This window comes from Truncatella angustata (genome assembly GCF_020726525.1).
Source record: "Truncatella angustata strain MPI-SDFR-AT-0073 chromosome Unknown BKA67scaffold_2, whole genome shotgun sequence".
Taxonomy (NCBI): Eukaryota; Fungi; Ascomycota; class Sordariomycetes; order Amphisphaeriales; family Sporocadaceae; genus Truncatella; species Truncatella angustata.
In genome coordinates, this window is record NW_025763382.1 from 6,517,360 (window position 1) to 6,532,354 (window position 14,995).

General features: G+C 50.8%; 5 protein-coding genes and 1 non-coding gene across 6 annotated transcripts; 4 read left to right on the forward strand and 2 right to left on the reverse strand.

The window, feature by feature from the left end:
• Positions 1–645: 645 nt before the first annotated feature.
• On the forward strand, positions 646–1,972 carry BKA67DRAFT_533393 (uncharacterized protein; the record flags this gene model as incomplete). The annotated part of the gene is made up of 2 exons (XM_046099692.1): positions 646–1,919; positions 1,960–1,972. The coding sequence occupies 2 exons, from the start codon at positions 646–648 to the stop codon at positions 1,970–1,972; spliced, it is 1,287 nt and encodes a 428-aa protein (XP_045962467.1).
• Positions 1,973–3,231: 1,259 nt separating this feature from the next.
• BKA67DRAFT_533394 (uncharacterized protein) lies at positions 3,232–4,108 on the forward strand (the record flags this gene model as incomplete). The annotated part of the gene is made up of 2 exons (XM_046099693.1): positions 3,232–3,475; positions 3,531–4,108. 2 exons carry the CDS (start codon positions 3,232–3,234, stop codon positions 4,106–4,108), a joined length of 822 nt encoding a protein of 273 aa, XP_045962468.1.
• Positions 4,109–4,595: 487 nt separating this feature from the next.
• On the forward strand, positions 4,596–4,666 carry BKA67DRAFT_t48. Its single transcript has one exon. It is a non-coding gene; the product is annotated as a tRNA-Gly (tRNA).
• A 685-nt stretch (positions 4,667–5,351) lies between these two features.
• BKA67DRAFT_591314 (glycoside hydrolase, family 43) lies at positions 5,352–6,637 on the reverse strand (the record flags this gene model as incomplete). Its single annotated transcript, XM_046104697.1, has 4 exons — positions 5,352–5,437; positions 5,510–6,040; positions 6,143–6,224; positions 6,371–6,637. The coding sequence occupies 4 exons, from the start codon at positions 6,635–6,637 to the stop codon at positions 5,352–5,354; spliced, it is 966 nt and encodes a 321-aa protein (XP_045962469.1).
• A 1,090-nt stretch (positions 6,638–7,727) lies between these two features.
• BKA67DRAFT_591315 (uncharacterized protein) lies at positions 7,728–9,479 on the reverse strand (the record flags this gene model as incomplete). The annotated part of the gene is made up of 4 exons (XM_046104698.1): positions 7,728–8,123; positions 8,182–9,027; positions 9,105–9,182; positions 9,294–9,479. The coding sequence occupies 4 exons, from the start codon at positions 9,477–9,479 to the stop codon at positions 7,728–7,730; spliced, it is 1,506 nt and encodes a 501-aa protein (XP_045962470.1).
• A 3,819-nt stretch (positions 9,480–13,298) lies between these two features.
• BKA67DRAFT_656445 (uncharacterized protein) lies at positions 13,299–14,870 on the forward strand (the record flags this gene model as incomplete). The annotated part of the gene is made up of 9 exons (XM_046106939.1): positions 13,299–13,431; positions 13,486–13,539; positions 13,589–13,731; positions 13,783–13,812; positions 13,866–13,938; positions 13,994–14,121; positions 14,179–14,321; positions 14,374–14,444; positions 14,509–14,870. The coding sequence occupies 9 exons, from the start codon at positions 13,299–13,301 to the stop codon at positions 14,868–14,870; spliced, it is 1,137 nt and encodes a 378-aa protein (XP_045962471.1).
• Between the last annotated feature and the right edge of the window lie 125 nt (positions 14,871–14,995).

Below are 14,995 nucleotides of genomic sequence, written 5' to 3' on the forward strand. Positions count from 1 at the left end.
CTACGCCCTGACAAGTTCTGGTCCAGCAATGAGTTCAAGGCGTACAGGGTCTGGGGATGGCATGCACATAGATTTACGCACAAGCAATCGAACTGCATTGAACTGTTTTCAAATCCTTTCTGTTCACTAGAGATGTGGACGTTCCGTGTCATGCCAACTTGTGCCCTTCTAGATTTGTCTGTTTGTTTGCTTTGAATTCAAAGTGCCCATGACAAGGTCAATTTTCCGACCGTCCCTTCCTCGGGAAATTGTGGACCTCTAGGAGCATACTCCGTACACGCGGCCGCTGGAGTAGGAATATTGAGATTTAGCCTTTTGAATTGAGGTCTGCTCCTCACTGTCTTGCTTTGACGCTTGGGATTGCCGAAGCGCACACGCGCAGGCCTCGTACGTCGTCCGGTGCGATGCAAGTGCTCAGGGTATTTGCTGGGCTCCACGGAATATTCGCCCACGTCATGGGCATGTAGTCGCTGCTCTGGATCACATTGCCATCACGTCTGCCCGCCTCTCGGTACTCCGTCCGAGTACCTATAACAAAAGATTTGAACCTGTACCATCGTATCCTCTGTCCATGTCATCTCCTTGACTCTTCCTGGTTCCTTTATTTCAATACCAAGTATATATACCTATTTTGACCGTCTTATAATGACGCTCAAGATCGCCATCCTGGGTGCCGGTCCCGTCGGACTGACCCTGGCAGCCATACTACACCACCGCGGCCTCGCATTCGACATCTTCGACCGCGATGACCCTGATTCTGCCCGCTCGCAGGGCGGGACTCTGGATCTGCATCCCGACGGAGGCCAGAAGGCCCTCAGGGCCGCCGGCCTGCTGGGCGTGTTCCTGAAAGTCGCCCGGCGCGATGGCGAGGCGATCCGGCTGCTCAATGGCGGCGGTGAGGTCATCTTTGAGGGTGACGGCCTGCCTGGCCCTGGTGAGGTGCTCGAGGACAAGATCGAATCGGGGGATGATGACGAGCAACAAGAAGCAGAAGAAGCCCACGGGAGACCGGAGATCGATAGAGCGGCCCTGAAACAGCTCCTCCTCGACGCGCTACCCCAGGGGACGGTCAGATGGAATTGGCACGTAGACTCCATCACACCCTCTGCGTCGGGGCCGGGGACGTGGACCGTAGGCTTCGATACCCAGCCGTCGTCCCCTGCCGCGGCCCGGCAAGATTACGACCTCGTCGTCGGCACCGACGGCGCCTGGTCCAAGGTGCGGTCGTCGTGTCTAAGCAGCGCCGAGCCGCACTTCTCGGGCATCACAGCCCTCGACGTCTGGATCTCCGACCTGGACCGGGATCCGGACACCGCGGCAGTGGTCGGGCAGGGCAGCTGTTTCGCCTTCGACCCCGACCGCGCCCTGCTCTTCCAGCGCCACGGCGACGGGAGCGCGCGGTGCTACGCCTGCGTGCGCACGGGGGAGGTCGGCTCTGCCCCCCTGGATCCCGGCCAGGCCTTGGGCCGCGGATCGGAGACCCAAGGAGAGGTGGACTGGCTGGTCCCCGCGAACCGCGAGGCGTTTCTGCGGAAGTGGTTCAGGGGCTTTGCCCCCGAGCTGACGAGGGCCGTGCTGTCGATGCGGGATCGCGCGCTGCTGAGACATCTCTACATGCTGCCCGTGGGCTTCCGGTGGGAGTCGAGGCCCGGCGTCACGCTGGTTGGCGATGCGGCGCATCTGATGACTCCGTTTGCCGGGCGGGGCGTGAATGTGGGTATGGTAGATGCGGTCGAGTTGGCGGAGGGCATTGTTGGGTTTGTCAGAGGTAATGGAAGGACGCTGGATGATGTGGTGAGGGAGTATGAGAACAGGATGTTCGAGAGGAGCGTTGTGGACGCGAGACTCACGGAGAGATGCATGCTGGCTTCCTTCGGTGAAGATGGGGCCAGGGCTGTTGGGGAGATTATGAGTCAGTTGTGAGTCTCGGGTGGGATCGTGACTTGATTGTATTTCTAGCTGGTACTTTTGATATTAAAAAAAGAGATTTACCTAACCTAGGTCGTTTAATTCCACTTACTGCTTTTGTTAGTCCAGTCATGAAGCTTCCTCGAGAGGTCCTCGCTCTTTGTTATATCCGATCGCGTCTCAGGTACGCCTACTGGCTCGTGATACATGCTGCCGACAACATCTAAGCTTATTGCAGCCCACAGGTGGTTCCTGGTCCCCATTGATACAGGCACAAAAGAAGCAGCGCGATATGTTTCGTCCAATAGGCAAAGTCGCTCCCCTTTTGCAGCGACGTAGTCATGACCTTCAGGATCCTCCCGCTCCATAAGACTTCAATCTATCCAAATCGATGCCGACCTTAGGCGATTTACACCACAACATGCTGAAACCTTGGGGGGGGTTATGCAGTTTGTGACTTGTGTGATGTTCGCAGGATTTTAGTCAAACAGTTTCACGATGGTGTCAGAACTTTCCTTACTGGTGCTTAACTTTATTTACTTCGATTAAGTGGGAAGAGGGACATTTATAAAGTATTGGAGATTTGGTATTATGATATAGTAAGAGATCGGAAAAGTGACAAAATCTCTCCAAGGAGTTGAGCGGTTACATATTACAAAGTCCTCGTAGAATTAGATGGTCTTATGGACGTCGCTTGAGAGGAGCGGAGTTAAGTAGTAATGGAAATGCCAACTTACGCTCTGTTACGATTGTTGAACTACACGTGGATTATCAATCTGTAATTTAGTCTGCTGCTGATATCGCAACATGGCGGTATAATCGACTTTGTCATCGAGACCTCAGATAAGTAGAGAGAGGTCTGAGGAGATAATTGAATAATGTTACAGAGATATAGAAAGGAAGGATTTCTTCCTGAATAGGTTTGGAGTTTACGTAATCTTAGTAAACAAATGAATGCGGTTGCATGTAGATAAGCTTCACTAGATTTGCTGTGAAAACTGTTAGCTCGAATGAGGAATACAACATACCCTCAAGTAGAGTTTCTTACAGTCGTAACCCGTACTGAAGAGATGCCCGAGAGATGCCATCTATTAGGGTACAATCAAGAGTCTGTCCGCCTATAATTCAACTCTGCCTATCTAGGTAAATTCTCGGCGCCGTCGCCCGGCCATCTTCTTGTTGCTATGGAAGCCGTACTCAGAGTCAGTTGCCCCTATCAACAACTTCAGAACTTTATGTTTCACATAAAGTTCCCACTTCCCACTTCCTATTTATTCGAACCACAACGAAAACCACAAACCACACACCAGAGCACAAGTCACAATGACAGATCGAGACTTGCAGCAAGCGACCCAATTTCTACTTTTTGGAGACCTTCCGGCTGAGTTGCGACTTGAGATATGGAACATGGCCCTGGAATCGGAAACCACAAGACGCGTGGTCCCTTTCAGTTGCGTATTCAACTCAGTCTTGCCCACAGTGCACCTTCGCTCGCCCCTTCTTGAGGTAAACAGCGAAAGCCGAGACAAGGCAAAGAAGTTCTTCGATTCTCAGGTCAAAATACATGGTAAGTCATGCCGGAGAGCGACCCATAAGTTTGCTGAAATTAACATCTTGTACAGCTTACCAGCCCGGACATAGTTATATGCCAGTGCGCGGACGCGTGTGTGGCCTGCTTTACCTCAATTTCAAACGCGATGTCGCCATATTCGGCAAAGATTTTGGTCTGCTTGATCACAATAACCAAAGCCGCGATTTATCTTTTCCCGAAGTCGTGCCACGCAAGTACATCAGCGAAAACGTAACAACAACAACAACAACAACAACAACAACAACACATGGCGATCTCTCCAAGAAGTGGTCAAAAGGATGCTGGACATTTCCTACCTCCCAGCGGTTATGTGGTCACTCCCTTCAGCTGTGCTGCTGGAGCTGCTATTACATGGCTAAACCAGAAACACATTCACATATCAAACGCTGCCTCACTGTTTTTCGACATTCAAACCTCAGTGTCTGCTGCTTGTTGATATTGAGTGGAGAATATAGGGAGCACTTTTTACTCAAAGATTTGAGCACATTGACTTCAGAGGACTGCTGGAAGATTCTTCAGCAAATTTTGGTAGTGCCTCATAATCGACGATGCGGATCCTTCTACCGCGATATCGATGATTTACGCACGGTGGAAGGGGAGGAGCATTAGTCTGGTACACCCCAGCTGATGACTTCCTAGGATGGTATCACGGCTATACTTTTTAGAACCTACTGAAGCCGGGGACGAGTCATGAATGGGGGTATTCCAGCGATCAAGCAAATACAGCAAGCCAAAGACTCACGGAGTCTGATCGTGTCACAAGCAGATGATAATAGTATGCCTTGTTGCGTTCTATCCTTGGTTTGTTTCGAGACTATTTCATCTATATGCCTATGACCACGCAAACGCAATCCGTACTATCGTCCATGGACTTTTGGTACTCACCTTTTGCATAGGTTGCCGTGTTCGACTCAGTCGCATGTGGATGAAGTCTATACACGACTCACAAGCTCCACCATCCATCTCCACCTGGCTTCCTGCAATGTCGCCCACCTAACTGTACATCCATAATATCATCATCTAGTCCAAAAGAAATCTTCTCAATCTAGCAACATAAACAATGTTTAACTTCAAAATTGACATATCAAATTACTCAGCACTAGTGGTTTAGTGGTAAAATCCATCGTTGCCATCGATGGGCCCCGCGTTCGATTCGCGGCTAGTGCAGTACATCTTGATTCTTCTTTTTACTTGTCGAATGTAATAATGTTACCGGTAGGCACATTGGTCTCGATAGCGCCGAAGACCTGGGCTTGATAGCCACACACTACTGTGGCCATGTCTTGGAGATAGCGTTTTGACTGTCATGGCTTAAAGTGCGTTAGATAGATTACCCAAGTGATATTGCTCAGGTAGATTGACGTCGCCTCACCCCCATAGGTTTGGGTTCTCCAAGAAGGCTTTTGCTAAACTCCACCTCGCCACCAGAAATCATAGCAGTACCGAAGCATAATACCGTTGAGCGTGCGTGACTGAGACACGTTGCGGAAGGGATTCCAATTGGTTGGCACGAAAGTTCACGGAAACTGAAACAGATCCTTCGTATACTCGCGCTAGTATCATATAGAGAGAATAACGCTAAAAGCTGCTAGATTTGAGTTTACATGCCGCGTATGAAGCCATTGCCGTTGTATGGAATAAAGTGGGACAACTCCAGCCTTGTAGAAGAAGAGTCGGGGACATATAGCTCGCAGAAATTCTGTGCCTACAGCTCGCGTATATACAGTGATGATATTAACTAACATTCGAAATATATACAATTGAACTCGAAAGCGTCCAGGACCATCCTTCACTGCCCAACATACTCAGGGCTCTACAGTTTTCACGGGATCTGCATACCATCCGCCTACGCTTAGACAGTCGGCCAACCACCAGACCAACTGACCACGTTCCAACCAAAGATATAGTCCGCATCGCCCAGGCCAACGTTTGTGTTTGCTTCAAAAAGGAAATCCGATTAGCCATTTTGTACCCCCTTGGTAACGTCTCGGCCTGAAAGAAATAACTCACCATAGTGGTAGTAGAGCACAGTGCCGTGTGTGCTGTCGGCAAAGACGCCCTGGCCGCCCGGCCCGTATACATAGTCGTGGCTGGCGAGGACGGTGGTGCCGCCGCCGCTGGTGCAGCTGGTGCCGGAGGCGTCGACGAAGCCGCTGGTGGCGCTCGTGCTGCGGCACACGCGGATCTTGTACTCGGCGCCGGTCGCCGGCTTGCTCGTGTCGTACCCGCAGCAGATGCCCTCGCTCCAGAACAGGTAGTAGTACCCGGACCGGTAGTACATGAAGGCGCCCTCGGACGCGTGGCTCCCCGAGGGCTGGTACTCGATCTGGTACGAGGACGAGGCCGCCGTGTGCGCGTTGGACGCCATTGGCGCCTGGTAGATGTCCCCCCAGAAGGACCCGAAGTTCATGTAGTAGCTCGAGCCCACGGCGACCAGGTTCGGGTCGATGGCGTTGTAGGCCTTGGATGATGAGGAGGAGATGCCCGTCGCGCCGTGATCGGTCCAGGAGCCGTATTCTAGGGTTGTGGATGTTGCGTATCCTGTAGCGGGTAATTTGTCAGTAAGTCGGAGAATGACGTGATGCCCTTAAAATGAGAGATTGTGTGTGGTACGCGAATATCAAAGAGGAGGGGGACACTTACCGATAGCCGAGTTCTGCGAACCAAAGGTTGAGACGGCGTAGTAAAGGATGTAGGTATCGCCGACCTTGTGAACATCCGGTGCCTGTCACGACGAACTTCCGTTAGCCCCCAAATTTACCAAGCCTCATCTCGCAGAAAAGCAATGCTTTGTATTCAAAGCAGTTATGCTCAGGACGAAAAGAAAAACAGGCGCTAGTCTTCACTCCCTTAGAAGTTTACAAAACGTACCCATAGATCATCGTTACCATCCAGATCGATACTGCTGCCGGCCGGGATAGCAGCACCTTGGTAGGTCCAGGGACCTTCCAGCGCACTGGACTTCCAGATGCCGATTTTGCTGCCCGTGTTGAAGCGGAAATATACGCCGTCGCTCGTGCGCTGGATGACGGCCGGGTCGTGAGCCCAGCACGCACCGGAGCAGGACCCGGGGTTGGCGTAGGCGGCAACGGAGCCGATCAAGGCAGCCGCGCCAGCTAAGAGACGCTTGAAGATCATGGCTCTGGCGGTGAGCCGAGTGGATGGTCACACAAAGAAAGACCCGCAGTGCAGGGCGGATAGCGTTTGATATTGCTGGGAGCTCGAGTCACTGGAAATTGATATGTCGATCAGCGGACAGACAGGCATCTATTTATTCAACCACCTCCTGAAGCTTCCAGACACATTTTTTCATCAAGGTCCCGTACCAGGCCCTTACACGTTGACCATATTACAATCCCATCGTGCCGTGAGTGGTGGAAACTTCGCACACAACAGCGGTGATGGCCACGATTCCCCCTTTGCGGGCCGTTTGTGAATAGCTTGGTAAGTCGGTCCACTGACTTCAGCATGCATACTCCGCCTTGCGTTCAGCATCGGAAATTAACATTCGCCCTGTCAAAGTTTCGCTGTGCTTGCTTCTGGAATATTGCAAGGGGGGGCATTGCCTCTTGTGAGCGACAAGTGCCGATGCTATTGGTGGAACCAGGGCCATTGACTTTAAATCGGAGGATACCCCAGAGTTACCATATTTGGAAATACGTGGGGTGCATGCCAGAAAGGCCCCGGTTTTCAAGTGAACTATGTACGTTGTCAGGTCCCCTTGACCCTGGGGTTTGCGACAATAGTCCCAGGTTCATGGAGTCGGTCTGGGGTACATCAGGCACTTGTTTCCGAGCTTGTGACCTGTGTCAAGATGCGCGCCAATTAGAGACGGGCCACAAGAACATACAACTATACAATGTCAGACTAAACAAGCTCTTCGTTGCCATGTGTTCGTGCCTGCCGTGTGATATCACATTGCCGGAAGTTCAATAGTTGGTTCGACTGATGCGCCCCAATCACGAAAATGTCCGAGAGGCGACTGAGCCGGGACGGTGGTCAGCCATGGCGATCATTTCCCAAATGCCCCCTAAGTGGCTACTGAGGTATAGTGTGATTGTTGCGTAAAAAAAGGTCTATTATGTTCGACAAGCTTCAAATCCAAACAACCATGCAAGGCCATAACCCGGACGCCGAGATAATGCATAATCAAGGAAATGCTAACGCGCAATTTTTGCTAGCTCATCTAGTTCGATTTGTGTTTAGAGCATCCTCTGACGAGTCCTTCTCAGCGGGCAACACGCTCTTCGTTCTTGCCCAACGTGCTTGGGCTCTCTAAGTCGTCATCATCAAGTCCGTGCATTTGAGCGTGAGCGCGATCTCGCCTTGCGTCGTCCTCGTCATCACTCATCAAGCCCTCAAGCTCGAATTCCTGAGCATCCCGCACGGGGACGTGACCGTTGAGACGCGGGCCCAGACGACCGTTGGCTTCGGGTTTTGCTAGTTCGTCGACATTGGCGTTACGGTCGTAGAGATGTACAAGTATCATGGTGAATAGGAAAACCAGGAAGGCGAGCGAGTATAAGATCAGGATGTAGGACACTGCATCCATGCTGGAGCCGGCAACAAGGGCCATCTGCTCCTCCGTAGCACCCATGAAGAGGAAACCCGAGGCATAGAGAAGCTAGGCAAAGGTCAGCACCAATGAACAAGTGACTAGAGGGCGGGCGCAAAGAACTTACGAAGACGGGAACATATTGAAAGCTATTGGTCTCACGACCATTCTCAGCTATCCCCTGGCGGTCGCGCAAGACGAAGGAAACCTCGATAATACGAGTAAGACCAGTTGCCATGAGGGTGTAACCGAACATCTTGTGTGTCATGGCACTAGTCATGAGTTCCTGAGGGTGAGAGCTCATACCCCAGCCAGTGATAAGGATGACGAAGCCGGGGATGAAGTTGCGCTGAGGCCGGCCGTCACGATCTTTGCTCAACCAGACACCAGCAAGACCAGCGGCCCACCAGATTACGCCCATGGTCGTGTGCTGCCAGTCATTCTTGACCCAGGCGGTCCCCCAGCGGTGCTCGGTGAATGTGTTGACGCATCCCCAGGCGGCAATGACGGCGCTGTCGAAGAACTCCTGGGAGCGGCCGGTGCGGCGCATCCAGATCTGACCGACGAGTAGGACGATGGTTAGGATGATACCGTAAGCGATAAAGGCACCACCCATGATGAAATGAGCAGCACATTGACCGACATGCTCGCCCTGGCAAAAGCCGAGGGCAGTAATGCCGCCGAAGATCATCTGGGTCCAGGCAAGGACTGGCATGGCCTTGCCAACAATGCCGTGTCCCAGCTTCACGAAGCGTCTAATCTTGCCATTGATGCCCTTCTCCAGATGTAGCTTCAAGTAGATTCCCATGATGACCTGGGCGAAGAGCAGGAACATGAGCGGGGTGGCGAACTTGGAGTGGACGTTGGAGTGGAGGAATTCACGACCGCCATGCATGTGGCCGAGCGCATAGCCCAACAGCGAGAGGATAGTTCCGAGAGCTTGAACGGGGACATGCCATCGGTTCTTGGCAATCTGTACGTCGAAATATAGTTAGAAGCAGTCTCCTGGAGAGAAAACGTCGACCAAGAAGAGAGAAAGAAAAAACCTACACCGAGAACCATGCCTATAGGGAAGATGATTCCCCAGGCAGAGGTTTGGATGAGAATGTGAATCCATAATGTCGTATCCTACAGTCCATATCCTATTAGCATCCTCTCTCTGCAGCGGTAGTGGCAACGACGGTATGTGCCACGGGGGCAGTCGCACCAATCGGTTCGCCTGGGGGCAGATTGACGTACAATTGGATCTATCGAGATGGTTTCACCCTCGGGGATATTGGTAGAATCGTGGTCGTGTCCGGAAGCCATGGGGAGAGTCGCGGCCAGCAGCAACGTCGTGGGTATCGAGAGGGAGGGAAGCAGGCCACGCGAAGAAGTCAAGATACTGGCGACACTAGGTCTCGATCGTACGATTGTGTGCGCCATGGTTGTGAGTATCCGGTTCCTGTTGGCCAGTTGAGTGTTCCTTTGCTGGTGTGATGGGATGCTCTCTGACCCCCTGGAAGGCTTGGGTAGGTGTCGCAGCTCAGCGGGGCCGACGTTGACGTTGGACGGGACGCGACCACAAAAAGACGTGTCCTGAGGTAGGATCAGATCGGATGAAGCGGCAGGCTATCGCAGTAGTGCGAAGGATGTGCCGAAATTAGGTATTGCAGTACAGGGCGTTGTTGGACTCGCCGCCATCAATGCTATGGCTATGGCTGTAATCCGAGGTGAAGATGGAAAGTTGCCAGGTTTCTCTCGCCTCAGTGAAATGCAGCGCACCCGTATGGACACACAGCAACCATAGACAGCGACACAGCTGCCCACCTGCCCAGCGGATCAAAAAGGACTGGATGCTGACGCTGCATGCTGACATTGCATTCGTGTCGAGGTACGTACTTTTCCTAAATGGAAGTAACATCATTGGCTCGCCGCAGCAGGAGCGGGGCTTTTCAGGGGTTCAAATGCCCATACTTTTATTTTTTAAAATGGATTATTCTTTCTTTCATGTCACTACCCGAACCTGCCGAATGATACAGTACTGTGACTGTTCAAATTAACTCTCAGCAACCAACTATTGTTTTCGTTAGCGCGATCTGCGATTAGTCCAGTTGGTCTCTTCAGCACGAATGTTTGGTCGGTTTTCTGCCGGTGATTGAACCTGCTGACTTGAACCCTTATAACTTGATGCGATATCAGCGTACAAAGCCACCTATCTCCACAATCGGCTACCTTCCCCGCACTAAATGCTTGCCTTCTTTGCCCGGTAACTATGTACTCCGTATATGCAGATCGGTCCCGGAGACGGCCTGAACCATTGATTTACCACAGCATCACGTATATCTCTGCTCCCGCGCCGAGTAAATCGTTATCCACGTGGAAAAGGGCCGGAGCTGATGTTGCACAGAAGGCATCATGTCATTTCTGAACTAGGTGTCAACAGCAACCTCGATGGTTTTCGATACTGGTCACACCGCAAATGACAAATACCCTTCAGCTATGCCGGTTCGATAGTCAGCTTGTCCGGACCATGTACCGCACTAGGACAGGCGAGATTCATGTTGCGTGCAATGCCACTGTCAACCTATTAGTACTTAAACCTCGAGTCGTCACATGAATAAATGTCACCATCTCGTGGACACGGTAACTCCATGGGCCATGGTCGGTTGCAAGCCGCATAACCACAAATTCACGTTTTTGCAGGAGGCTGAATCACAAGCGAGCACATCCGAAGTCCTCCGCAGGCGCGTAGTGATTCTGATGGTAATTTCTGGCGAGCTTTGTAGGTGTCAAGTGTGATAGCTTATTGTGATGGAGACGGCCCCTCTGTCGTGCCCGGTACAGGCCCAGGACGCTGGGCATATCAGCGCCGACGGGCATCAGGTGCCAGTGCTATCAGAAGTAACCTGGGAGGCTCCTATGTGCCGGCAGCGTGGCACTGCGTAATGAGAACTGGGGGAAATTTTTCTTTTCTTCAGGCGACTCATTTTATGACAGAAGTCAATTAAACCGAAGCGTTACAGATGACAGGATATAGTCGCGGACTGGCCCTGACGACAAGGTTGCTAAGATATGCGGGAAACCGCAGTCACCCAAGCCGGTCGTTTTGCTGGGAGCTCTCGTAGTCCTCTTCGTTACCTGTTGGTCAAAATCAATGAGTGTCCTTATTCCCAAGGTAGTCAATCAGGTCAGCTTGTCAGAAAGTCCATACTTCCGGCAACTTTGCAAGTTCTTCAGCACACGAAGTTGATATCTGGTTGTCACCTGGCTATCGTGCTCGGTATCGTATGGGCCTAAGCCACATCGTACACTGACAAATACCAGAAGCGTGCTGTTTAAGCGTAAGAGTATTGCAGTAAACGCTGGATTCTCCCATGAAGATCAAGAGAAGAACAAAGTCAGAAACCACCATCAGGATTCAGCACGAGTGTTGTGTCTTTGTTTATAATGCATCGCCTTGTAGCTTGTCCTAGGTTGAGCAGCCAATTTGGAATCCGGCGGCGCAGAATACAAGCTGTGCCATGTTAGGATGATATGTATATACAGACTTGACGAAAATGCGATAACATACTGAACAGTCAAAGACCTTGTAATATATAGCTAGATGGGCGAGACTGTTGCGGCCAGGTGACCTTTGTCCATACAATATAGCCCGCGCACACCGGACATACCTTTTCAACATTGACCGTTACAGAGGCCTCGCGTTCTTGTCAATGGAAATATGGCCGGCAAAGATCCGGTGGTATTCAATGGTGAGAGGACTAGAGCCAAGTCCCAGATAACCACTCAATGAAGATTCACCAATCATTTATCGATACCAATCTTTCGGTTCGCATCTAGGCAAGGCCGCTCTAGCTTGCTACCATGTCATACCGACTAAAGCTAGTCCAGCCGCCAACCTTATGCGGAGCCAAGGGGTCAAAACGTGACGCTAGGTGATCACCGGGGTGTTCTGGCCTCAAATGCAAATGCTTTGCAGACTTGTGGCGGGTCCAGGTACTGTGGCTTGGATGTCGGGCATCTGCTTGTCAAGCTTGTCAATGCCATCGGGATATCTCCCGTCCCTGTTCGCCACGTGGTGCCATCTGTGCTGCACACGGGCGCCTGTGCTCGCTCTGCGTCTCGTAGCCGTCACGCGGCTGCTTTGATTCCATATATATCGAGTGTATGCGAAAGTAGATACAGCGGTCCCGCCCATCTGCGGCTTTACGCTTGGTGGTAAGCACATCGAAATGAACACGAGATGGCCACATTGTTGATGAGTTTCGCTTCTAAACATGCTAGCTATCACCCGGCGATGCTGGAAAGAAAAGCCACAACGGTCCTTGACCAAACACCACTTGCCGGTTTAGCTCTTGTACCTGGCAAGAACTCGTTGTTTGGTGCTGATAATGCTGAATGATAGATTTGAGTTCGAAGAGCGGGAGCCAACGCCAAAGGCTTTGAGTTTAGACGGTCCGCCATTTTCGCTCGAGCTAATTACGCGGCTGTGGTAGTCGCGAACCAATCAACATACTGCGCCAGGGCTAGTGCTTGAGGCATCGTTTACTGAGCATGGCATGTAATTACCTAACAATAGAATTTGAGGACTGATGAGAACACTCCTCATCATCAGCACTTGCCCCTCGAATTTGTGTGGAGGTTGACGCAGAACTGGTACTTTGAGAGTCCTCGTAGCATAACAGGAGTTTCCCTACGAAGGTAGAGACTTCCGAATTCGTACGGCTGCATTAGTCAAGACAGTAGGCCAACGACTAACTGACTCGCCTTGTAATCCAAGCTGATCGTTTCGTGAGTTCTTGTCCGTGAAAAAAGGCTAGCACGGCTCTCAGATCCGACAAACGGGCTAAGTAAGGACTATCCGCTCCGCAAGATACTGGCTGTGATCAGCCGCTACCATTGATTTGGGGGACTCCCACATGGGTAGACGTCAAGATGACTCGCAGTTTAGTGTTGCGATTTCATGTCAGTCACCGTATTGGGCGATCGAAGCAGGTGTGCTCGGGCCCTAAGCAGTCTTTGCGTTGAGATTTTGGCCTTTAGACTAATAGTGTCAACATGGAGAACGCCGAGTCCAGCCGGTAGTCCATGAGGTTCCTGCGAGCGCAGACTTCCCTTATAGGTTGAGCCATGCGCTCCGGGCACTGGGACATCGTACGATTATCGTACGACTTTTCTTTTCTCGACGTGGGATGCTATACAGTGTTCCCACAATTTTCTTCATATCGCTCGTTTAATTAAGCGCGGGAGTGTATAGTCACGATGCTGTCTCGTATGCGCGACATAGCCGCGGAGGCTTTGTCTACTGATGGGCTATACCAAGTACCTTTGCCTGGCACCGTTTTCAGCATTCTTCTCGCTATTTTGTCATTGACCTTATTATCAGCGTTTTTCGGTTGGTTCACTTTTATTGCTTACATATGACATCCAGTATATTGACGGTTCGTAGCAACACGTTTCAACGCAATCACATCGTGGAGAAGATTACCACTTGTCAGCTGGCGTATGTAGTAGAATCAAAATAAGCTGTTATGTTACTAATTTTTGAATAGTTATTTTTGCCATTTACACAGACTCTTGGTTGTTTGTTGCCATAGCGAGTGTGCTGCGATGGGGCCCTGGAATTAACTCGGACAATGCGCTTTGCTCTTCCGCCATCTTTCTATGCCTAGCCTGCTACTTATCAACGAAGATTGTATGTGATATCGTAGCCGATTGTGACGTGGGCTATAGCTAACTTCGATAGCTAATCTACTTCTTCTTGGTGGAAAAAGCCGTAAGTAATTCGCCAACAGCTGACAAGGAAGACATGTTACTAACAACGCTCAGTTTGTTGTATGGGGTGGCAGAAAGTCGCGACTACAATCCAAGTTGTACATCTTCAACTCATTTGTGATGCTCAGTAGGTTACATCGTCTCTTCGTTCTGATAATAATGAACTCTTCTAACGGCAATAGGTATTTTTGCTATCATTGGGATATTTAACTTCATCTACCGAATCGATTACATCGAGAATGGCAAGTGTGTCATTGGCATGCAACGCCCCGTATTAATCCCACTTGTCTCATTCGATCTTGCTGTCAACGTAAGTGCTTGCCGAGAAATTGGCTTTTGCAACGTGTACTCGCTAATACTGGTGTAGGTCTATCTCACTATCTTGTTTTTGATTCCCCTTCGAAGCACATATTCTTTCAATATGGACAAGACTTCTGGAAATGCAAAGCTTCGTGATCTCGTCTTTCGAACTTTCATTGGTGCTGTAACATCAACAATCACTTGCGCGTTGTGAGTATTTCTTTTCCTACCCAGATGCAAACTGTGACACTAAGAAATATAGAAACATCATTATTATGATGGCTCTCAATGGTGAGCCAGGTTGGGTGTGCTTGATGTCATGTAACATCGATCGTGAGTGTTCCCCTAGCAATCTAATTTAACGCGAGTGAGACTTAACTAACACCATTCGGTGCAGTCCTCTTCGACGCCATTATCGTCCAATACGTTACCACGCGCGACAATCAAGGTACACAGACGACCGTCTCTGATAAGAATAACTTGTCCGTTGCCGTCGAGCGGTCCGTCGTTGTACATCGCAGCACGAACCGACACGACAGTGCCATTGATAAGAGTGCTAAGAGAAACAATCTAACAGAGCTGGAGGAAGAGATTGGAATGTCCAACTTCGGAGCTGCGCCTGCGAGAAGCCCGCCGTCTGTCGAGAGAATCAAGGCAGATTACGCAAGCGACAGGAGCTCATCATCTGTGGAAGATCTGGAAATGGGAAACAGGACCAACGTAGCAGCTGCCAAGGAATTTGATTGGAGTCGTAAGTAAGGATGCAAGACAATGGGTGCGCAGAAGAATTGTTTTGATCCTCATGGGGTCCATTTCCTCTTAGTCACTGCCATCGTGGCACAGTAGTTGCGAGGCATCACGTTTCTGGTCAGCTCGGTATATAA